The sequence below is a fragment of the Anoplopoma fimbria genome, chromosome 17, assembly GCF_027596085.1.
Source record: "Anoplopoma fimbria isolate UVic2021 breed Golden Eagle Sablefish chromosome 17, Afim_UVic_2022, whole genome shotgun sequence".
Lineage (NCBI taxonomy): Eukaryota > Metazoa > Chordata > Actinopteri > Perciformes > Anoplopomatidae > Anoplopoma > Anoplopoma fimbria.
Window position 1 is genome coordinate 17,110,710 of NC_072465.1, and position 24,187 is coordinate 17,134,896.

The window sequence follows — 24,187 nt, forward strand, 5'->3', positions numbered from 1 at the left end:
AGATATCACATAGATGGCGGTTCTCCTAAATGGCTGGGGTTGCCATGGAAACATGGTGGGTAAAAAAATAAGGGTTGGACTGCAGGGAAGTGGGCAGCGAGACACGTATGCTAATATAGATTCCTATCATGTGGAGGTTACCAGTTTAAGTCTCACCAGGAGCTGTTATGATGTCTGATTAGGGAGGTTGGCAGCTTCAATCACAGCGCTCTCAGAGAGAGAAAACCAATCCTATTTCTTTTAAACACATTCATTCATCACATTCATCAAACACACAAGTTCAGCAAATAGATTGATTTAGAAATGTCTTTATAGACAATAGACTTTTAATGGCTCTTCACTTACAGCCAGTTTGGGACTATCATTCTCGTAAAATGTACAAGTTATATTATTTGCAAAAATGACACATGAAATCACCAGAAATTGTCTATTAGTGTGTTTTGTACTTTTTGTTATCCAAGTTTAGATTTTAGAGGAGTCACGTTGTTAACAGAGCTGTAATTTGGACTATATATGTGACGCCGCTCGCCTCTTAAATAACAAAGAGCCGCTAGCTTATTAGTGACTTATTATATTGTGCCACAAAATGTTGCCACTGACATTGTAACATTACATAAAAATGTGTCACTTGTAGAACCCTCCCTTATAAATATTACATCAGCTAGTGGGTGGGAAACCTTATGGTGCAATAATGAATCCACTAGGTTCCATCCAGCGGAGAGGATTACATGTCGTTATGTGTGAAATCACAATGTAAAATGTGTCTAAAACCTGCTGTGTGTCTTGGACAGTAGGTGCAGGTGTTTGATAATGCTACCCCACATTATGCCCTATTATTAGAACCAAGGTGAGAGAGTAACTCGAAGAGTTCAACATTAAGAGTCTAATTGCTCCTCTGTGCTGTCTGCCGGAGCAGATGGGAGCTTTCTGGTCGCAAAGACTAGGTCACAGTTTGAATTAATGGTGCAATGAGCAACAGCCAATTAGGCAGGGTTGTGCAAACTAGGTCAAAGTGAGGCTGGAGGTCCATGAGAACCTCTTAGAACCTTTAAGAAGTTCAAATAAATGTTGGACTGAAGTGGACATGAAATACAGCTATCGGATTTCCTATCAATATTTGAAACACTTATTAAACCGGAGCAGTGATATCAGCTCACATAAGGCTCTGCTTAGTTGCAAAGTAGCTCATATCAGGCCTCGGTGACATCATTAAAACCATCTTGATGTCGAAGCGGCTGTCGCGCTCACACTCAGCAGCTGAGAGAATCACTCGCTCCCCAGAAGTCTGAGCACAATATTCCCTCTGAAAGGCAAGTTAAAAAAGAACAAGCATTCAGCTTTGAACTATCAGCTAATGCATTACAGCTCCCGCACGGGACAGAGAGGATTTTGCATACAAGATGGTTTGAGAACACCGTTCCTTATTATCTTATCCAAATATGACTAATGTCTAATATATGACTCAGAATGTCTTTCAATGACGGTGATTGCCACATACAGCTGTATTTTCTACATGTTTACAAACCACCTGTTTGTTATTGTCAACAAAATCCACTATGATAATGCAGAAATCACTCTATTTGATCTATTTTTAATACTATGATGTACGATAATATTATTAAAGATCCTTTCAGTAACATCACCTCTGGCATTTAGGCTTTGCCCTCAGGTTTGTTTGGCACAGAGGCTTTTGGTAAATATTCGATTGTACATGACATGACATTTAATTTAGTGTGCAATCCACTACACGTGAATCATTAAGCCTGTTGAGTAATAACAGCTTAAACACAGCACTTGTTCCATGAGGTTTGTCTAAAATGTTGCTTTCCAATGTTTACGTGACTAACACTGATAGGATTTTAATTTATGGCTGTGGATTATGGACAAAGTTTCATCCTTTTCCCCATGATTTTCTTTTTGTGTAATATGACACGAAATATTTTCACATTATCCAGCAATGCAGTCAGAAGACGCAGAACAAATCACCTGTGCCATTTAACATTGTGAATTTGAATGATCCTCTGAAGGAGTGGAACTAGCTGTTCAAAGCAAAATACCTCAATGAACTGCTGATGAAATACAAAAAAATGAAGAGGAAAACAGCAGACGACATAATCCCACTAATGATTTCCATCACTATATCACCTCCAGTGGGGACACAGTTTATCCCTCCACCTGGACTTGTCAGCTGAAGGAATTAGGATGCCTCTGTGGTGGCCAGCAGCCGGCGAGATTGTAATTTTGAACATAGATCAAGTGCATCGTTTCATCAAAATTGCACAGGGGAAGTCAGTCCGCCTGTTTAGTTCTCAGAACCTACAGAGGATTTTATTGTGCTAATATTTCACCTGGATGTTTATGAGGAAACTGAATGTGTCTAAATCACATACTGAGACGAAGTGCAGATGTGAGTGTGAGACTGGCTACAACAGGTTGCCTCAGTTTATTGACAGTTGGTGGCAGCATCTAATAATAACATGATAATCATATTCATGCAGGGATTGTGCTGCTGGTGGTAATACAGTAACCTATATCCAATATGTCACTGTTCTCTCGCATTTGAGAGAAATCCCGCTGCTACATCACATCCTGTCTAATTCACCGGCAACTATTTGATGCATGCGATCGTGGATTTGTCTAATGCCGAAATCAGTCTTCAAGAAATACTTTCATGACACTTGCAAACTGAAAACAACTCAGTTACTATCACAGTAGGACGCAATAGCACTGCTTAGGAAGCTGTCTTCAAACAAAAGATCAGATTAGTTCGAGAACATCTTTTTGTGCAGAAAATTGTGAATGTGCTGCATAGTCTCTTTGCATATTTATCCCAACATATACGCAGAACATACTCAGGTGTTCAATTGTCTAATGATAAAATGTTAGGCTACAAACTATAAGGGCAAGTTGCTTTGGATATTTACTGGTGATATTGAGATTTGAGTGCAATAAAGATGCATTTTTGAAGAAAAAAAAAACGTTATCAACTGATCTGGATTTACTGGCAGTTGAGATGGGGTTGTGGCAAACGTGATAAAAAATCTAATCATAAAGAGAATAAATGCAAAATGCACCTCTGACAGCAAAATGCAGAGACAAGTTATTTCTATGACAGACTAGGCTAGGCGTGGAAAAACCCATTACCATTATTGTTAAAATCAAAGTTATCAAGTACTCATCTCTTACCTGGTTGTAGCACTAGATGTCTCTTGACGGATATATCTGCACGTCTCTCTTCCACAAGCAGTGCGACAATTAACCGACAACGTGCGGAGTCCAGATGTGGATCACTTTCAGCATGTTTGCCAGGCAGCTGCTTGGATCTGTCCTTGGTTCTGAAGTGGTTGTTCACATCGGCAAGTAGTGACAAACTCCACTCGGTGCTCTCCAACTTGTGTCTGCCAGTCAGTCGTGTGTACAGCGAGCCTTACAGATCGGAGCAACACAGCCCACCGCCCATGTGCTCGTGTGTCCACTCGCGCCGACAGTTATGATGCGCGATGATGGGATTCTTCTACATGTGACTGCCAGCTGGACTGAGACTCCAGTGGATCTCAACGAATCTGTGATTAAACCCCCCCCCCACAATTGCTATCTATAGTCGTTCCTCTTCGGTAAGTGAATTAAAATCAACTTGAAAACAATAGGTGTTGAGGAATTCCTCTCTGCAGCGCCACCTCTATAATGAGTGCTCGTTTGTTTGCAGGGCAGCGAGTTACAGCATCGACATTGGAACAACATTAGAGAAAAAATATGCACAATATGAATGTGTGCTGTTTGGCAGGCTTATGAAGGGATTCGATAATAATAAAAACAATGAAGAAAGGGAGATCATCTAAGTCACGAATCCTGTTTCCAGCTTCTCACGTGGTCTTTTTTTGTTTTAAATGACTTATTACAAAGATTGTAAGGTATCTAACTTATAATGATATATCCCCCCCCTCCCTTAAAAAAAACTGAAAATATTTCCAATTAGACAAAGAAAGGCGCTGCAGCTCTCCAGCTAAATTTAGAATGATGAGAAAATAAAATTGAGCAACTTTTTTCCCCCTCCCTTTATGAAGGCTGGCCAGCTCTTCATTCACCTCCATCTCATTAAAACCGAATCGCACTCAGGATGAGTGGCACAGCACTTCACAAACTCAAGGGGGGCCTTGCACGTTTGTTTTTCACTGAAAAGGCTACAACGTCCCACACAAACATATAGAACTCCCAAAAGCAAAATAGTTCCCATTGAATCTGCTGATGAACTGAACAGATTCAACCTTCATCCTGAACAGGAAAATACATCATTCGTAATAATAATATGTTGTGGCAAACAACCCTAAACTAAAACGAACACTACACACATGAACAAAAATGTTTTTCACTTCCCAAAAGAAACGAGGCTCACTGTATTGATTCAGCTATTAACTATTTAAAAGATGTAAGGCCAGCAGTGGAAGACTTTAAAGTCTCACCGGTAATTAAGGTTAACTGTGCTAAATGCTGCTCTGTAGCAGAGCATTCTGCAAAGACACCCTTTTATGCAACAAACTGTGAACTTTTTTCCCATCCAAAACAATATAACATCAGCAACATTCCTGTTGCATAATTAGTGAGGAGCGCAGAAGAAGTCTGCTGCACCAGTTTCAGTTGTTGAGTCCAACTCAGTACCCTGTTGCACAACCAGTTACAATTAAATCTGGAAATATTCAAGAAGCAGCATACTGTAATAATTCTGTCGGTATGTATTCAGCATAATCACTCACCCGTTTCTGTCACCTTCACATACTTGAGCACCACCACCACCCTCCTCTCACATACACATATAAAACACATCTCACCATTTTCAAATGTTTCTTTTCCGCACTAACAAAAGATACTTTGCAGTTAGGAGTTGGGAAAAGAAGAACTTTTTCTGTGTACAGTGGCAATTAAAATGACGAGCGGGTCCTGCTTGTTGCATAATTCCCTCAGCTAACACAAAGGGACCAATTTCCTCCTGAAATAGAATTGTAGTTTACATTACAATAGTTGAGGGCATGTGGGTGGAAGGTAGAGTTTAGATAGCAACATGCCAATTAATGTCGAGTGAAATTATAGAGGACAGGAACAAAGCGTTTCTAGCCAGTGGTCAGCGCACATCAGTCTGACTGCTGTTCTCTCTGTGGGTTTCTAATGATTCAGTGTTAAACAAATCAGTTTAAAATAATCAATTTAGTTTCTCTTTGTGGTGTTTCTGTTTTTGTTGATATTCACAGGAATGTAAACATAAACAAAACACACTTTTTATAGAAATACTGCTTTCTACCAAGGAAATAGTCTCTGCTTAGCTTCACCTTCCCACCCCAAAGGTTCATGCTTAAATGATCCTAATTTGGTCCTTATTTTCATACATTGTTATGAAAACACTGTACCTATTAAAGTAATTGCTGGAAACACTGCAAAATGGCTAAAACAAAGAAGAAACTCCAGCAGTCAGCCTATCAGAAACAAGCCAAGCCTTGTAAACAAGCCAAAACGTTTGGTCAGATCACTGAAACTACTCTATTTGGAGGTAAAACACAAAAGGTGCTGCACTTTTAGTGTTGTAAATATTAGGCTTCCTCATTACAGCAGGATAACTATGTGTCCACAAATACAACATGTACAGTAGGTCAAAGTTAAACCTTTCAATGTCACTGCAGTCCAATATTTTAGCTATTACTTTAGTGAGTACAGAGTATTGATTGATTATTGTCAACGGCAAAAGTGATCCTAAACTATGACAAGTTGTAATAAAGTGGAAATTACCCTTTAATACCATAAAACAGTATCCCTTCCAGCGCCAAAGGCATAGCCAGCCCCGAGCATTCACTCACTGAGATCATTACTGTCACACCAATGATATTTAAGTCTAGTTATGTTTGGATTCAGCATGGCCTCATCAAGTCACTACCCCATTTGTATACATAGAAAGAGAGCAGTACACCCGCAGAGAGGTGCTATAATTATACACACAGACAGCATCTCAGGGCCTCACTCTACTCCTTAAGCCCATTCATCTTGTTTAACTTTATCCTCTGGGAATTGAACCCTATCTTTAGAACTATCAGCATTTAGATTAAAAATGTAAACACCCACTATAGATCATCTTATTTGTAGAACATTAGTCAGGTAACAGCTCAGCATTCTGCCAATTTATTCTCTGCGGCAACTCTAATCTGAGTAAATGAATGAATGAGTGATGCTGTAACAGGCTCTTTGCACATTTCCTTGCAGAATAAGAACATACAGTAGTTTAACAAGGGATTGACGGAAAAAAACTCCATTAACGCAATATCAGTTTTCTCATAGACTCAGCCTGGCTGGATTATATACGTAATGTTAATCATTATTTAAGACTGAATAGCACCACTTTACAATAGCTTTAGTTTAGATAAAAACAGTACCTTCCCTGCAGGTTTTGTCTGGGCCTAAACGGTCTGATTGTGAAACCGTTGAAGGATGAGAGTTTATCTGACAATGTAATGGCACAGTTATAGTAAAAGAGAGCCTTACTGGTGTGGTTGGTCCTGCCAAACACACAACAGTAAAGTGAAGGACAGACATGAGTCTTTGTCTTCACTTAATACTCATTTCTGTCCAAGTGAAAATCTGTAGAATCTTAAATGAACACATTTTAGCTCACAATATGCAACAGTTATTTAAATGAAACTGGCATATAAGGCGTTTTTCCACACTTGATAACACATGCACATCCCTTTGAGCTTCCTGCTCCCTCTAAGTGAGCACTGCTATCTGTACCAAGATCTGTGTGATCTCTTTTGTTGAAAAATAAAGGATATGGATATGACTGGACACACATTATAGCCTGTGTGGTACATCAGGTGATTTTTCAGGCTGCAGCTGCCATATTTATTTCAGGGGGAATGAGAGAAAATAACAAAAAGAGAAAAACAAACAAACAAACTAGAAACCATCCTGCGATGGGATCACACACCAGCCGAGCTGCCAAATAGAGGCAGGGGCATAAAGTGAAAGGCCGAAATTCAGCCTTTGTTTTAATCTCAACTACTTACCAGTAAAGTAAGTGATTGCATCTTGTATAAAAAAAGGTCTGTCCACAAATAGACAAGACTGTTAGACAGATATAAACACCTCACATAGGCCTCTGTGGTAGTTTCCCACTACAGTTGGTGTCTCCAGGACCACATTTTGTCATGATGACACACACACACTCACACTCACAAGGTGAAAACTACACCAGCGTCGCTGTTGCAGCTGGTAATTAGCCTGTGCAAAGAGACAGCAGATGGGAGAAAGGCTGAGAAAGTAAAATAACACAATATGAGGGTTGGACAGAAAATGAAGGAGCTGGGAATGGAAGTGTGAAGAAAATGTTATGAAGTAAGAGGCAGAATGTAAATAAAAGGTAAGAGTCACTGCGCTTTGCTTTCAGTAATAGTGGAATTGATATTAGTGGTCACCCGCCTTGTCATCTTTCTCCTTGACTGAACATGACAGCAGGCTGCACACTCCATAATCATGCCCTTCCATGAGGACTACACGAAGAAGGTTATTATGCATTCATTCACACCTTCCTCTTTGGAAATGAAGTCAGTTTTATATCAAAATATGTGCATCAACAACAGAACAATGTCAACACACAGCCTTGTGAAAATACACTGAAAACTTCTAACAAAGCACACAAATATTCAGTCAAACACAATATTTAAAAAAACAGTACAGATCACTTTGTCAAGTCTGTGTGCTTATAGTCATTTCAATGCCTTAATGAAGGAAACTAAGGCCCTTTGTAAACAGGTAAAAGACTAACGCAGAATTCCCTGTACATTTGTCAAACAATCCTCTAACAAACATAAGTCTTGTTAGAAATGCAAGTAATGGTTAGCTTCAGCACAGCAAATTAAAGACATTTCAAGTAAAATGCTGTTTCTAACAAATACTCAGTTCAGTCATCTTGTATCATTTTGACAAACATCACAAATGTTTCAAGAAAATCAGGTTCCCTGAATAAGTTCTGCATATTTGAAGTGGTTTGTTTTCTAATACTTAAATCCAGCAGATTTAAATACTTTCACTTTTAAAAAAGTGGTTAAAAGAGTAAAGACTAAGTCTGGTTATATTATATATTTTTGTTTTATTATCAACAAATCCAATGGGAAGACCTAAATTAGCAATGAACAAGTGCCTGTGAAGTCAAAGCCTGATTCAACATATTCCCTTGCACAATGAACCTCCTGTGTTGTTCAATAACTATTAGAAACACATCAGAGAGAAACACTGTTGCCCCGGGTGACATGTTCCTTCTTTACAATGAACATGGGCACTGTAGCTTATTTGGAGTTGGTCCTGTATGCACCGTCTTGCTGCTTACTAAAGCACCAAAGGCGGATTAATCCACTATTTACTTCTGTTTGTCTGTTTGTCATCAAAATGACACATTATATTCATTTTTAAATATTCTTCTATGGGGCAGAACGGGCTCTCAGAGTAGTGAAGTCTCAAAGTATTGAGAAACACATTGTTAGTTTTGGTCTTTTCATTGGATTTGGTCACAATACCAGAAATATCAAATATAACCTGCCTTGTCCTTTAATATTGCCCCATTTGGACATGAACCCGTAGTGAGACATACTTTTATAATTTGTGCTTCTCAATCTTTTCTCAATTTCAATCCTTTAATCTCTTTTTCTCAACTAATGTCTCTCACTGAACCTTTACTCCTCTCCTCCAACTGCACCGCACAACTCCTGAACCTCCGGGCTCTTCTTGTTGGAGTCTCCATGAAGCCGCTCTTCTCTCTCTGACTGCCGTCCACCAGACTGCTCCCAGTCCAGCTCTTTAGATGAGGTTCCCCTGGAGCTTCTCCGTCTGTAGTTTCTTTCCCCTTGATCCTGGACACAGGACCCCGCCAGGGACGTCTCTCTGCTGTCCGACAGGAGAACCCCACTCCCTGAGCTGTATTCACTGTTTGAGTCTGCACCTAGAGCAGTGATAAAACAAAAGGAAGGGATGGACAGACGGTGAGAGGAGTTCTATAAACAAACCCCACATGAGAAACTCTAGGCTGCCCAAAAAATCCAGTGCTGGGATTCAACCAAAATCTGCATGACAGGATTTGAGCTGCACTGTGACTATAGCTTAGAACAACTATTATCTCTTCACAATGTATACTAAATTTTAAAACCCACTCATCAATTATTAGTATATAATATGCTTGGAGGAAAATGTATTCATAAATGTATGAATATATCTTCAAATTAATTGTCAGTTTATCCAATTTTTTCAAATATTCTTTAGAGAGATGTTAAAATAGTTCTCTAGTCTACAGTTGCGCTTGTGACCAACATGCTCACAAAGTCAATGTTAACATGCATAGACCCAGTTCATGTTTAGTTGAGCATTTACGCTTACAAACTTTTGCTGATCAGCTTTGAACAGTAAAGCTGAGGCTGCATGGGAACGTCATTATGCACATACTACGTAAAGTGCTAAATAAATTAAAGCTTTCACCTTATGATGGCGCTGGATGAAAAGTCAGGGGATCACCAAAGTTATTACAATTCATCCTGAGGGAGACATATCTGTACCAAATCTTATTTGACATCATCTAATCTAACAGTAATTAAAAAAACACAAAGGTCAGACTCAAGGTGGCGCTGAAGGAAAGGTCACGGGATCCCCAAAGTCGTTAGGATTCATCCTCTGGAAACCATGAATATCCAATTGATGCAACATTTCACTAAAACACAAAAATGTCAACCTCATGGTGGCATGAGAAGAAAAGTCAGGAGATAACCAAAATCAGTAGAATTAATAGTTTTTGATGGTAAATAAAATAAAAAAAACTATTAAACTAGGGGATACAAGAAAGATCATTGAGAATTATTAGGCTAATCTTTGCTTACATGTCTCTCATATGTTTGCTAGTTTTTTCTCATGCTGTACTCCATTGTTATATTCTCATAAATGTAAAAACAAAATGTGTAGCAATGACAAATACTGTTGCATTCAATTCAGTTTAGGATAATCAGTGAATGCAGAACAAGAAAATCAGTATAAAGTTCAACTCCCAAAAATGTGGAATCTAGGAAACATTTAATCCTTCTTTTCCAGGATGTAGTATATCTTGCTTGTCACATATTTTTCTGGTTGTTAATGAACTATGGGATGAGCAGCAACACCTTGTGCTGCATCGTGAAGCTGGAACTGAAAATAGGCACTGAAATGTTTTTAATTAGAAACTCCTTTACGCTAAAGGTCTTCTGCTCTTTAATTGGAGGGGTTCATAGAGGCAGCCCGACCACTTGACTCTTCTGTTTTTTTTAGTTTGTTCCTTGCAGGTTAAAGAATTAATTTCAGACCTGTGTGCCGTCCTTTCGACCTTTTTGTCTTTGTGGGGCTGCGAGTGTTTCCACATAACACTCTTCTCAAATCAATATCCCCTTACACTGAGACTGTCATTAACTGCAGACCGGATGATGAAACACACAAGAACTAACCTTTCATATGAGAAAAGGTGACAGAAGCCAGAAGGAGAGTAATGGTTATGTCACAGGTGATATATAATACATGGTACAGGTAGCTGAAGTCTGTGCGGTTAACAGACAACAGGTTGACAAACTAAATCTTCTATCTGCTGAGCATTTCAGTTGAGGGACAATGTATAAAAAGCATTAAGCAAAGACTGCATTATAAAGTAACAAGTTATCACTGTTCAAAATCCCCAACTATCAATCAACAAATGTCTTTCCTCTGAAATCCATTCATCATTTAAATATGGGCATTCAGATGAACACTGGCTGGAACCTAAACCAAGTCATACAGAGATTTCAAACCATAAGATAGAAAGAGGTGAAGAAAAAAAAAAAATACAGCGAAAGCTGCTGACATGGTAAGTAATGCCTCGAGAAAGCTCTTGAGATACCAAACAGCAAAGCAAAACATTTGTTTTGTTCCCCATTTAACTTCAAAGGTAGTAAATAGAACTACATGTTGAATTTCACGAGTTCAAGAGACTTACAACAGGCAAATACAAAAAGGGGGTAGCAACATGCAAATAGTACAGAACATTAATTAGTCTGACATTTTAATCAGGAGCAACTCTGATAGTTTATGAGGAATTACTGAACGTTTATGTGTGTTAAGCCTGCTGCTGTGTGTGCTGTAATGCTTAGTGAAAACAGAAACGACCTAAAGGCTCATGTTGTTGTGTCACGTATACCCAAGATATGATATTAGAAAAGATGAGAGCGATGTTGCTGTGGAAATCCGTTCACGTTGACAGACTGTGAGACTGATGCCAGGATGGAGCACACAGGTACTTGAACAAGAGAGAATTTAATCTAATTGCATGTAAACTGCAAAGTTTATTGAGTGATATATTATTTATTCCAGACAATAACATTGCATACAGGAGACAATGACGATTTCCACCTTGCGGAAGGGAAGTTCTATAAATGAGAAAAAAACGCAAGCCATACAAGTCAGCGCTTACCACAATATAATCTATAGAATTAACTCCTATTTATCTTTATATAATGCATTTAAAATTCAAATTAAATCTTTGAATCAATATGCAAGCTCCCGTCGATAAATCTACACTTACTCCATCTGCATGTGATTGATGGATTAAATAAAACATTAGAGATATTCATGCTGAGCCCTGATAGAGCAATGCGTTTGGTCTCGTGTTGGTTTTCCCCTGCTGGTTGAACGCCTAAAGCAAGTAGCAAAATTGAATCAGTCAATTGGGAAGAAAAATCCCATTTGGATTGGAAGATACACATTAGGAATGAGATCTTCATTTTTAAAAGGCGCAAACTGTTGCTGCTTTCGATTGGAGGGGTTTAGTGGTGCCTCCAGGCATCGGTCTCTACATGCATCTGAGTGACAGTTGATCCTTTATTGGAATGAGACGGAGAAAGATGCTGCAGAATTATAGCAGGTTAAGATTGAATGTGCAAACTCAAACTCTCTTTACAGAGAGATAATTAGAATATTAAGGCTCAAATCCTCTACTAAATAAGAGTGCTTTTAAGGAATAGTTTGACTTTCTGGTAGGTACGAAGTCTAAAAGTTTAAAATCTGCCTACCAGCACTTTCAAAGCGCACTAATTACCATGTTATCAGCAATTGGTCAGCCTTTGCCTGTTGCCTGGCAACCTCACAGTGAGAACAACACTAGTCACTGCACCAGGCAAAGAAAGACTAACAGCATGGTTCTCTCCGTAAAACCACAAGTGCTAATTTCCTTATTTCTGTTCGTGTGCAGATTAAATAAACAACATACTGTATAACATGTCAATTAGTGAGCTGTAGAGGTACAGGCAGGCAGATATTTGACTAGCTGTTTCTCCTTGCACAAGTCGTTATGCAAAAATAAGCTCATAGCTATTAGCTTGGTACCTAACTGACAGATAAGAGAGTAGTAATGATATTGTCATCTAAACTATAAAAATCAAAAATGTCAAAATGTCAAACTAGTCCTTGGGAGGAAAATGATTTAAATACTGTGTCATTTTAATGGTCAACATTCAGACACCTGAAAGACTTGCAATATTATCAGGAAGATTTGTGACATGACTTGGACTTGTGATTTCACTCAACGAATGCTTTGACAAAACTTGAACTTTTACATTGAGTTGCCCCATGAGGCAACTAACAAAGACTTTTAGTAAACTTTTAAGTAAAACTGAGCTAAAGACAAATTGTTGCACTTCATCCACTCAAAGACTTGTGACTTGTGTGGTTCCCTAATGTGAACAATGTTAGAGAATGACAGGGCGATTTCTACACTCTCTCTCTGACAGAGTGAGGAGGCTTGGGGTTGATACGGTCACTAAACCGGGGTCGGTATTTGAGCAGATGGGTCGGTTGGGGGTCAGTGGACCAAAGACGCCTCCAGTGTCCTGAATGCTCCACTGATGTGGTTGAGTTGATCCCAGTGTGACAGGAGCATGCCTGCCTTTCACATTACCATTCAGTCATGGACCCAAATGTCATTCCCACTCTGCACTGCACCTATGACACATGAAAAGCAGTGGGATTGTCAACAACTCTCAGCTTCAATCCGTTTTGTATCAAAGAATGGAGATCCATATAGACCTTTGCGATTTGGTTTCTTGTGGAGATGTGACACTAAGTTTGAGGGATCAGACAAATATATTATCAATAACTAATTATTGCTACACCTGTTGAGTTAACTGAGTGGTTTTTTTTGTGTTTTATCAGTGCAAAATCATTTACTTTCAATTTAAAGGAGATTTTTTTGGAGCACTTTTGGAGCAGCACCAATTACAGAGAAATTAGAATTAAGGGAAAAGTTATCTTTGAACCCATATTTTATGCACAGCATAATCACAAAACAATCTTTCCCACTAAGAATGGATGGCTTTTACTTTTGGAGAGCATCACTTAATTTAAATATTTGTTGGAAGTTAGGAAAATCGAGTTATCCAAAATCTAAATTTAATGTTGACACGGATGCCCCTGAATAAATCAATCGTTGTGCACTGTGCTCCTCAGTGCAAACACCAAACAGTGGAGGCTCACCCACCCTTGACTGCATGAGGCATCTCCAACAGTTTTTTTGTACTCTCTGACTCTGTACTTTATTTTAGAGACGTTGAACTCAACTGTATCTCTTCACGGATTAAAAAAAACCCCCAAAAAACCAAAAACCTTTAGTAGCAAATTAGTTATCAGATGCAACTTTTCAAAATCCATAAATTATTTAATTTATAAAATGAGAGAAATTAGATCCCAAAGATGTGGGATGTCTTCAGGATGCTTGTTTTTTTAGGCCAACAGCCCTAAATCCAACGATATTAACTTTGCAAGGCTTCAAAAACAGAAGAAAGTAACAAATTCTCACTGTTGAGAGGTTGGAAACAGAGAATATTTTGCATTTTTTACTTGATAAATTTGTTATAAAAATGATCAATTTATTAAAATATTCACTGGGTAATTTTCTTTATAAATAAATCACTTAACTTGATTTTTTTTTTTTTACCTTATCTAATAAATGCTTTTTTCTCCCATGCTATCTAGGCTACATGTTCAAATGAAATTAAAACCTGTGGTCCCCTGTGTATTTTGCTTTGTTTTATTTGTTTTTTTCTGTGTATTTCTGTCCTTTAAGTTTCAGCTGGACTATATATAGATTATTTTATGGTCGGCTTGTATTGAGTTGTATTGAGTCAAACAACATGGCCTCTGCGGCAAGGCTCTAGCAATCTGTTGCCATTAGGCTGTTGTCATCAATTAAGCTTATTTCACACTCCATGTCGACTCGTGATTAGACTCGCTTCATCTCGCATCAACCAGGATTGTCTCTTGAAAACACACGTTTAAAAGCTCTTATGTCTCTCTCATCCTCTTATGAGGATAAATTAGTGTCAAGTGGAATGGGGCTTAAGCGCTTGTGCATCTTTAACACTGAACGCAAGTTTTCCATGTGGTGTCCGTATAGCTGTGGACAGCCCCCTCTGTGACTGTGTATGGCAGCACACTTCAACCAGAAGCCGTTGTGTCTTGGCTTTTCATTAACACCTAGGAAGGTGTCAATCACGGTTTGCTTCTGCAAGGCTGCTCATAAACAAAACAGCAAGGAAACAAGGTCCAAGTCCCCTGGGTCCCACCCAAGCGGCAACTCCCACAGCCGAATGCTGAGCCAAAACACAGGTGCCGTAACATGACAATCAAAAAGTAGCCGACTGTAATAAACTAACGAGGATAACCCTCCTCCTAAAATAATATGTCAAAAGCTTTTTGTATACAATTTTATGGTATAAATAACCATTTCACTACTCTAAAACGTGTCTTGTGGCTACTATAATGCTTAAGGCAGCACTAATCAATATGTTCATAGCAATAATGGGTCAAATGACCGAGGGAAATTTACAATCGATATGTGCACCGTCTCTGATTAACAAAAGATATTGGGCGAATGATATTACAGCACAAACACACTCAGACAATTTTGCAACTTTTTTTGCATCTGGTTACAATTATCCATGTAGCAAAGCATACAAGCACTTGAGGTCAATGCGTCGGTTGTGAGAGGTAAAAGTTAGCCTGAGCCAGAGTCTTTTTCTGGAGAGTCTTGCCAGAGGAACCACAAGGCAATTAAGAAAGAGGAGAGGAAAAAATAGAAGCCCAGGATTTGTGAGGGAAGAAATGATGTGTTTATAAGTTTATATAAACCATTATTTATTTATTTTTTCTTTCTCTTGTATTTTCAAAAATGACATGTAGGGGAGCTTTATTCATTTATTTTTCATGACACAACTATCATTGCATCCTGTCACTGCATCCCAAAATAAATGAGCTCGAGCAGCCATCTCTAATAAATGTGTTTCAGTTAACAGCAATTCTCTGAAGACGCTAATATTTTCAATGTGACTGCGTGTGGCTCATAGCACGGATCTTTGCGAATGGAACCGTTTTTTGCATTGTGGCTCTTTGCATAGAAACAGACTTTGCGCCGAATGTAAGCATATTTCCTATTTCAAATATGTGCCATATAGCAGAGGAGTACCAAGACGCTTTTTGCTTGGCAGCACAGTTAGGGGTGCATTTCAGGATAACATGGTTTCTTTTTTGTGTTATTTGTGCAGGTTTAGCGTCCAAAAAAGCCACGCAATCCTTTTGTGAATTCACCCCTAAGTGTAATGTAAAAGGGGTCACTCATTGTGAGACGATTAGAGTTCCCTTCAGCTCTACCGAGAGTTTTCGTGCCCATCAACCCATAGTACACTACCAGCTCAGCACTGCAGGCAGACAAAGGTAATGACTAGCTGGTGAACAAAGTGAAGCGTTAAGCTGCTAAAGACGCGGATATTTCATCCGAGAGCAAAAACAGAGCGAAAAAGAGAGTGAATAATGGACTTCAATTTGTCAGATGGTCAAAAACATGACTCAAAATCAGTGCAGATGTTGCTCAGTATCTGCTGTATATGTACATAGTCAACTTTTTGCATACAGATTTACTATATCAACTTTTTAAGATGATGATATGTCTATGATTTGTTTACAGGTTGCTTAAGTGACCCTAACAAAAAAAAAAAAAAAAAAAAAAAAAAGCAATGACATGTATGGCGGGTGTTTAAATTTAGCGGGTGTTGGCGGGTGTTTAAATGGGTGTTTAAATTTAGTTTCAATAACCATAAATGTTGCACTGCAGATATCTTCTTAAATATGTTTATATAGATAGAGAAAACATTCAGCAAATCTTTAAGTGTAACTAGCATTTGTTTGGCCTGCTTAGTTCCAATGAGGGATTCTACTTTAAAAACGGAAGTGACAAACAGACAGACATCAAGACTAGGCTTGATTTGCAATCATCAAGTTATATTAATGGTTATGTAGGAATACTAAATGACGCCCATTTTCCATCAGTATGACTGGAAAGCCTCTAGTCCTGTGTATCTTAACAGGGCATTGAAACCAAAAAGGTTTAAGTACAAAAAATGTCATTATGCGGTACAGAATTAAATAGGCCTAAACTTACCTGAGATATCAGAGTCACTGTGCAATTCCTCTTGTTCCGACAGCCTCCTTTCTGCCGGTCGGACTTCAGGCACATAGAAATCTCCCTGCCGGGCCAAGGGGACCATGAACTGGATCAGATCCTCTCTGTAGATCTCAAGGAACGGGTGAGCACACAGCCTCCTTTCCTGCGAGAGATAATTAAGGTCAGGATTGAGAACAAATGAAGTACACAACATTAACATATGCGTTTTCTTCAATGTTTGGGTGTTTAGTAATCTGACCAGCCAGATGGTTTGTTACCCAGAACCATCTGAGAAGCCACATTGGAAACTGTTTTGGAAAAGGGCAGACACTTTCAAAAAACTGACTGACTAACTGATGCTTTCGTTCTGCATCTACGCTAACCTCTTTAGGAGCCGCCATTATGGCTTAGAACAATATTGGCCCCTAGCTGCTAGTGGCTCCTCACAGGACACTGCTGGTCTGGACACAAACACATTATTTGAAGCATGACAAGATGGATTTTCGTGTGATCTCAACAATCCAGCTGCTGTGCAAGGTGTTTAGTAAGTCAAGTGTTTTGTAAAAATGTAACGGCATAATCTCACTCTGAAGGTGCAAAGTCGTCGTCAAAAAAAAAAAAAAAAAAAAAAGAGTCCCATAGACACTTATTAACAATGGAAAATGTGTACTATGCGTACACACATACATGTACATATAGTGAACAGAGGAATCTCGATAAAAGGATACAAGCACAGACTTGCCAATAACCCCACAAGCATCCTTTAGTCTATGAGCGAAAATGACTTGATTTCATATGTGGGAACTCACCGCTCAACCCCCAAAACTATAATGAATCTCTTTCTCCCGTCTTCAGATCACACATGTGATGCAACACATCTGTCTTCATGAATGTTCAGCCTCCACACACTACCCGGCCTCTGTTTAAATGCTGCTCTTCTTCTGTTACTTGCCTCACTCTTCTAGAAGGGTGAAGTCTCACATGACAGACACCACTCCACTTCTCCGACTCATTAACCTTTCATGCACCATGTTTTGTTATTCCGCTCATGCACATCCGATGTCTGTACTCTCACTCTTTTGGCATATGCTAAATGTCGAACAATACTAGAAAACACATTGCAGCTACAGTGCAGTCTCTCAATGGGATCAATTAGGTAATTTGTTTATATTTGCTAAAATTTTGTTTTCACTAAGTTTCCATAAGAACTTGTCAATTTGACTAAGTGTAACATATCTGATGCCTTTTGATGCAATTCAACATATAAAACAACTTGAGCACTAAAGCACAAGCAATATTATTTTCTCATGGTGAAAAGGGCTAAGGATTCAGAGTGAGTCAATACAGAGACCACAGCACTTGGTCTGATTAAAACTAATGCTACTGCTTTAACTCGACAGATGGGCGCCAATATTGACCAATAAAACCAACAGACTTTGTGTCCATTACTCTCATCCACGTCAGTGTTAGACTGGTACATTTAAATGTCTGGATCTATTAGGACTATGCTAGTCTTGCTACTGTTCATTTTCTGAAAGCTTTTAAGATCGATTATTTGAAATGTAAGGTATAAATGCTGTCAAGTTGAATCCAAATGCAATTAGAATAGGATCACCCTCGGTTGAAAGTGGTATTAACATTCAATAACATTGCAATAAGCAAGATATAAAGGATTACCTCACCTTATCTTAACATGATTCAAATTGAAAATGCGTTTCTAATTATCGCTATGAAACAAGTCTGAAGTATTTAGTTTGAAAAGTTTTAGACAGTTAGATAGATAAATTGTTTTAATGGCATCTAATAGTACAAAGGGTAGTAGCGTATGTTTTATTGGTGTAACAATTAAGAGGAGGATCTTGCAAAATGTTCTCCCCTGTAACGGGTCCCTGGCCCCAAAAGGTTTGAGAGGCCCTTGCTCTAATTAAAAGAGGGTGTGGCATGTGTAAATTAAATTGACCATAGAAGCTAGGTATTATGATCATAAAGACCTCTGTATTCACACATTGCGCTATTCTTTCATCCCCAAACCCTGTGTTTCATCACAGGCTTGAATTAGCCTAAGTACGTAGAACATAAATCATTTCTTACACTATGGCAAATTCATGTCATCTCTCCAAGAGTTTAAACCGCTCAGATTATGTTCCTTTCCTTGTCAGACCTCCGGAGTACGGAGTCCCTGTGCCCCTTGCTGACGTTCCAGTTTCAAGCAAAGTGGAAGTGGTGACAGGTAGTTTACCGTTTAGAGGAACAACAGGAGCGCCGCACACAAAGGATCTTATAATCAGGCTTGCAGACTGAACAGACACACATAAGATCCATTCTTTGGATCACAGCTGACTTCTTTTCAAACTCCAGCCTATCATTTCGCTCACCATCTGTCTCTTAGCCCAATTATGACAGCACTGACGTTCCTCTCGCTGTCGTCTGCAGGAACAACGTTGTCAGTTTCAGTGATTTCAGCCGCATCAATTATTGGTGCACTTTTCCTACAGGAACATCTGTGTATCCTCATTGGCTTGCTTCATCAGCCACTGCTACATATTGCATATTGATGCCCACACATGAATGCCGACATACACACACACAAGTTACATTTTGCAGTTCAGACCATCAATAAATGATCAAATGTGAAAATGAAGCATAGCTCAGATACACTGTCGGTACAACAGCTACATAGAGGGGTTCAGCATTAATATTTAACTGGCAAATTCAGATTTGTCAGAAAGTTTTTGGCTTTAATTTACAGAGTAAAATGGATGCACATTAAAGTTAATATGGCTAGTTGGTCCCTAAAGTTGCACACCAAAGGATTGGAGAGTAACTAAGAAATACGGTAAGCCTAATGCAAAATAAGATGTGCCAAATGAAAGTAGACTCAACAGTCTAATGACACACTTAAAAGATCCAAGAACAAAAGCATTATGCAAAAGGTGGGCTTTAAAAGCACTGCATTTACCCTTAAAGGATAATAATAGAAGTACCTCAGTACAAATTAATACAAAGTACCGTACAGAGAAAGGGGCTCTTTTATACAAATTCTGGACTCTTTGCAGTGGGGAAGCTTGGAAAGGATGAAGAAAGAGACATCGGCTTGCTTCACAACATCCTGTTAGGATTTATTGATGTTTTGATCTGACGTTGCAGGAGGCCACATAAGATGTCCACATTTTTAATGACATTCATAATGAGAATTTTGGATTTGCCTTGCAGTGTTTTTGAGTTCCTGGCCCTGGGTCTAATGTGATTAGGACTTTATTATTTATGTTGTGGGAAATGGAACCATTGTGACAAAATTGTGTTTATAAAAGGAAATGAACAACAGATCCCGCAAAATGTCCCCATGAACCTTAGCAATTATGTGAAGGTGCAGAGCAACGATGGGACCTAATGAGTCTTTCAAGATGGTATAAAACACTAAAAAACTGATTCTGGCTCCGTCAAACTGTAAACAAAACTTGTAGAAGGACAAAACAACTCATCAGGGTCTACTGCTCAGCCACCCATGTCTTTTTCAATTCAGTTCAATTTATTTGAATTGCCCAATATCACAAATCACAAATTTGCCTCAGATGGCTTTACAATCTGTGCAGCATAAGACATCATCTGACCTTGGAGCCTTACATCGGATGAAGAGAAATCTCCCCCAAAAAAACCCTGTTTGTGCTGTTGTAACTTGAATATATGCCATTTGGTTTCCCCATCATTGCTCTGTGATACTCTTCTTTTGTTAAAATTAAGGTACTGGTTGATTTTGTACAATTTATATCTGTCACTTTGTTAATGCATTCCAGCCTACATTTTCATGATTTTTTAAACTGCTTTCCTTTCCACAGTAAAACATTTTTTTATTTTATGACTCATGCACTTATAATTTAAGTTTTCTTGATGTCTTCTTTGCTTCAAAAAAAAAAAAAAAAAAAAAAAAGGAAAATCAGGCTTCTGCTCAAAGCTGAATGAATCATCATCTGTGGATCTGATTTTGTAACAGATTATTTCAAGGTTTCAAAGTATTTTTTCCTTTAACGTATTTGCCCAACAACTGAACAGCCACTAAAATAAATCCCACCTCAAATTAATTTCTTGTAAAAAAACAAAATTAGAAGCTGCATTAGCACATTAAAGTTTTGCCATTTTCAGACCAACAAGTGAGCGAAGAATAAATAAATGCTAAATGCTTATGAATGGATTAGTATTCAAAGTGTGCTCTCAGAATAACTTGTTTTAAAAGCTTCAAGGAAGTTCTCCAGGAAGTTTATTAAAAGGGTATTGCTTTATAAGAACATACTTTCATTTAGCTTTAACTATGAATTGGGACATAACCAAGAGATCGTTATTTTACATTCAACAACCACAACTTGACCTCTGCAGCTATCTTATACCTATAATCATGAGCCCAGTATAATATCTCGGCTGTACAGAAAGGCAGATGAAATGACATGTTAATGCAAAAAATAAGAGTAGGACACAACTTCCCAATTACAACACCCAATGTGAAGTTGAACATAAAGTGCATTTTTCCAAAACATACGCAAGGTTTTGAGCTGAAATGATTATTTAGTTACTTTTCTGTGATAGCAAACCGACTTCCTTTCGATTAAGAACCGTTGGTCAGAGAAAGCAAGCGATTACGCATTGTCATGTTAGGCTTTAGGAAATTGTAATGGTGAAAAACCCCCATTATTTTTTACTATTTTCAACCATTTTATACACCAAACATTCAATCGATTTATTATGAAAATAATTAGCAGATTAATAAATTTAAAAAATACATTAGTTGCAGCCCTACAGTGTTTTTTATTTATTTTGTGAGACATGAGAATCTTCCTTTTTTTGTGCACCCACACATGGAGTCTATGCTACTATATATCTTATATCACCTACGATCACTTAAACAACAACCTAACCCAGTGAGCCGAACTATACGCTGAGGTCAGTTTCTCTGTGTCTTATAAACAGAAGGCCTGGGAGAGAAGGCAGGCAAATAATTAGACCTGCAGTGGAATCGCTGAGGCAAACTGTGCACGGTAGACTTTTGTAATTGGATAAGGGGTTGAGGAGAAGTGTAGTTCTAGATTTTTCTTTGATTTTCTCCATATTTTCCTCCCCTGCCCTCCGGAGCCCAGGGGAGCACTTAAGGCGGTCCAGAGTAACAGGGTCATAGTAAGGTCATTTCTTTCTTCACATCCTCTACGGCATAGAAATGGAATATATTTTGCCAGAAAAATATTATTTAGTTTCTCAGGCATGAAAACATTATTACATTGTAGCATTAAGGGAATAGACATGGGAAATTGCAGGGGCCAACAGTACATGATCCCACCTTACTTTGATTAAATTATTAAAAATTTGGAGAAAAAAAAAGAGGCCGAATTGAATTTTTCTGCTTCATGTTGCCAATTGCTTGTTACCAAGTGACAGACATATTGTATCACTTAAGTCCACTGTAGCTAACCATGACTGGAAAAGCAACAATTACACGCAGGTAAATAAGGCAATTGTGCCCTTCACCATCAATGCATTTCAAAATTAAGACCAAATATGGAGGAGAACAGCTGTAACGCATCCTCATTAGTCCACAGAAAGATCTTCAGGAGTAGATGCTTCCCTTTTCAAGCTTTTCAAGCACACATCAGTCTGTGCCAATGCTGCTTCATGGGGGGATTATTCAAATGCACCATCGAAGCTCAGTTAATGGGTTAAAGAAAGCTTAGCTATTGAGCTAAATCCCATGTCACAGTTAAATAAACCTTGTTAGTGTGGTGCTTCCTTTGTGAAGAATGACATGTATAGTGTAGGGGATTACCAAAAACTACACCCAAATAGGCACACATGTGCATGCACACTCACACACACACACACACACACACACACGCATTTTCTCATGCTAGCTGTGTATTTGTGGTCCCTCTGCAGCAGGTCCTGAGGGAACTGGTGAAGGATGGTCTACATGAAGAGGAGGATGTGTTAGTGTCCTCTCTTTCCAGGTTCCTAGCCCGGGGTAATAATTCTGCAAGGGACCCCCTGTGCAAATATATCACATGTGCCCTTGAATAACAATATGTCTTTGTTTATCTGCAGTGCTATTTGTGTTTGTAATTATAATCAAAATAATCAAATCAAGTTAAGCAATCAGACTAAATTGTGTAAAGGCCACAGTGATGGGAAATATTGACAAATAGAATAGGTTTGTTGATTAGAGTCTGCTTACTGTGATTTTGATTGTAAACACAGTCAAATAACAGTTAAGGTGTTAACAGGTGCTATAATGGCTATTATTACATTATTAGAGTGCAATTAAACAGCTCAATGCAGATTGAAGAAGAATAGCTTTAGATATCGACAGATAAGAAAATGACACTCTACCAGATCCCAGTTTAAAACACAAGTGTACAGTCAGCCCATATGATAACCTAAAATAATAAATATTTACAATATATACACAATTTTTTAACATTGTTTTTTTAACATTATCGTATTTTATTTTTCCAGTTTTCTTCTTTATAAATGAATTTTTAAGTGTTAAAGTGTGAGTCTTGTTTTCAAGGACAGTAAATACTAAGTGTAGATGTTCTTAATGTGTTTAAAAGAAATGTCCCTTATGAGCTGCAAATCAGTGAGAGACAAAAGAAGAGTACATTTATCTTCAGTGAGGAGCTGAAAGTGGCGGGGAAGATAATATTTTACCAGCACATAAAGATGCATTCTGGGACAACATGACAATTATAGTGAATGCATTTGTGCACCAGAGGAGTGATTTCAACAAGGAAAAGAGTGCTGGCACTGTAGAGGCACAATGACCAAAGTCAAGCCTGACATAGATAAAGCCTACGCTAGCACAAGCCACCAGTGGTGGTTTGGTAGAGGAACCAATAATTCCAACAGAAAAATAAATAACACAGGCTTTTCTTTGGTGTCCCTTGAAGAATCACATTTATGAATTTTCATGACTCTCCCTTCATCTGGTGGCTTGGTTTAGACCCACAAATGAATGCCATATTATTCATAAGACCGAATAAGAGAGAGCTGTTCTCCTGAGCACAATTCTCCCAAAATCATACCTTAAATCATCAGAAGATACATAATCATCATCTATGGGGAAAATCATGACAGACCCTGTGTGTAATAAAGATGTTGTTATGTTTCAATCAGCTCCTGAAATCAACATTTATCTTCATTACTAATTTATCTGTCAATTATGTTTTATTATTAATCAAATTAATAGTTTATTCTATATTAATGTCAGACAATAATTAAATTAAACACTTTCTCCCACAGCCCAAAATGCCATCTTATACTTTCTTGTTTTGTCCGAACAACAGTATAAAATCCAAAGATATGCAACAGAGAAAAGCAAAAACTGCAAAGTACCCGTATAAAAATCACCTCCCAGCAGCAGTTTGTCAAACAGACAATATGCCGGGGTTGCAACAGGAGCTTGCCCTTTTACAGATAATGGTGAAAACACCTTAACGGCCATGCAAATCAGGCTAGACGAGGTGTGCATTAGTCACACAGGGCAGAAGTGGGTGGAGGAAATGCTGCTTGTGTACAATCACCGAGTAACAAAAGTGTAATGAAGAAAGTGTTAAAGTAATCACAATGGAATGTTTCTTGTGGTATTATTTGATCATTTTTTTAAATATCTTTTAGGTTTATGTTCCAAATATGTTGCAAGATTGT

At 38.3% G+C, this 24,187-nt stretch overlaps 1 protein-coding gene across 1 annotated transcript in view; it reads right to left on the minus strand.

Annotated features, from left to right (window-relative positions):
- Positions 1-6,878: 6,878 nt before the first annotated feature.
- LOC129105743 (testis-expressed protein 264 homolog) overlaps positions 6,879-24,187 on the minus strand; it is a 40,519-nt gene continuing 23,210 nt past the window's right edge. The window contains exons 3-4 of the mRNA XM_054616920.1: positions 16,502-16,667; positions 6,879-8,971 (exon numbers count right to left, since the gene is read on the minus strand). Coding sequence (XP_054472895.1) covers positions 8,706-8,971; positions 16,502-16,667 — 432 coding nt within the window. The 3' untranslated portion in view covers positions 6,879-8,705. The remainder of the gene's footprint in view (positions 8,972-16,501; positions 16,668-24,187) is intronic.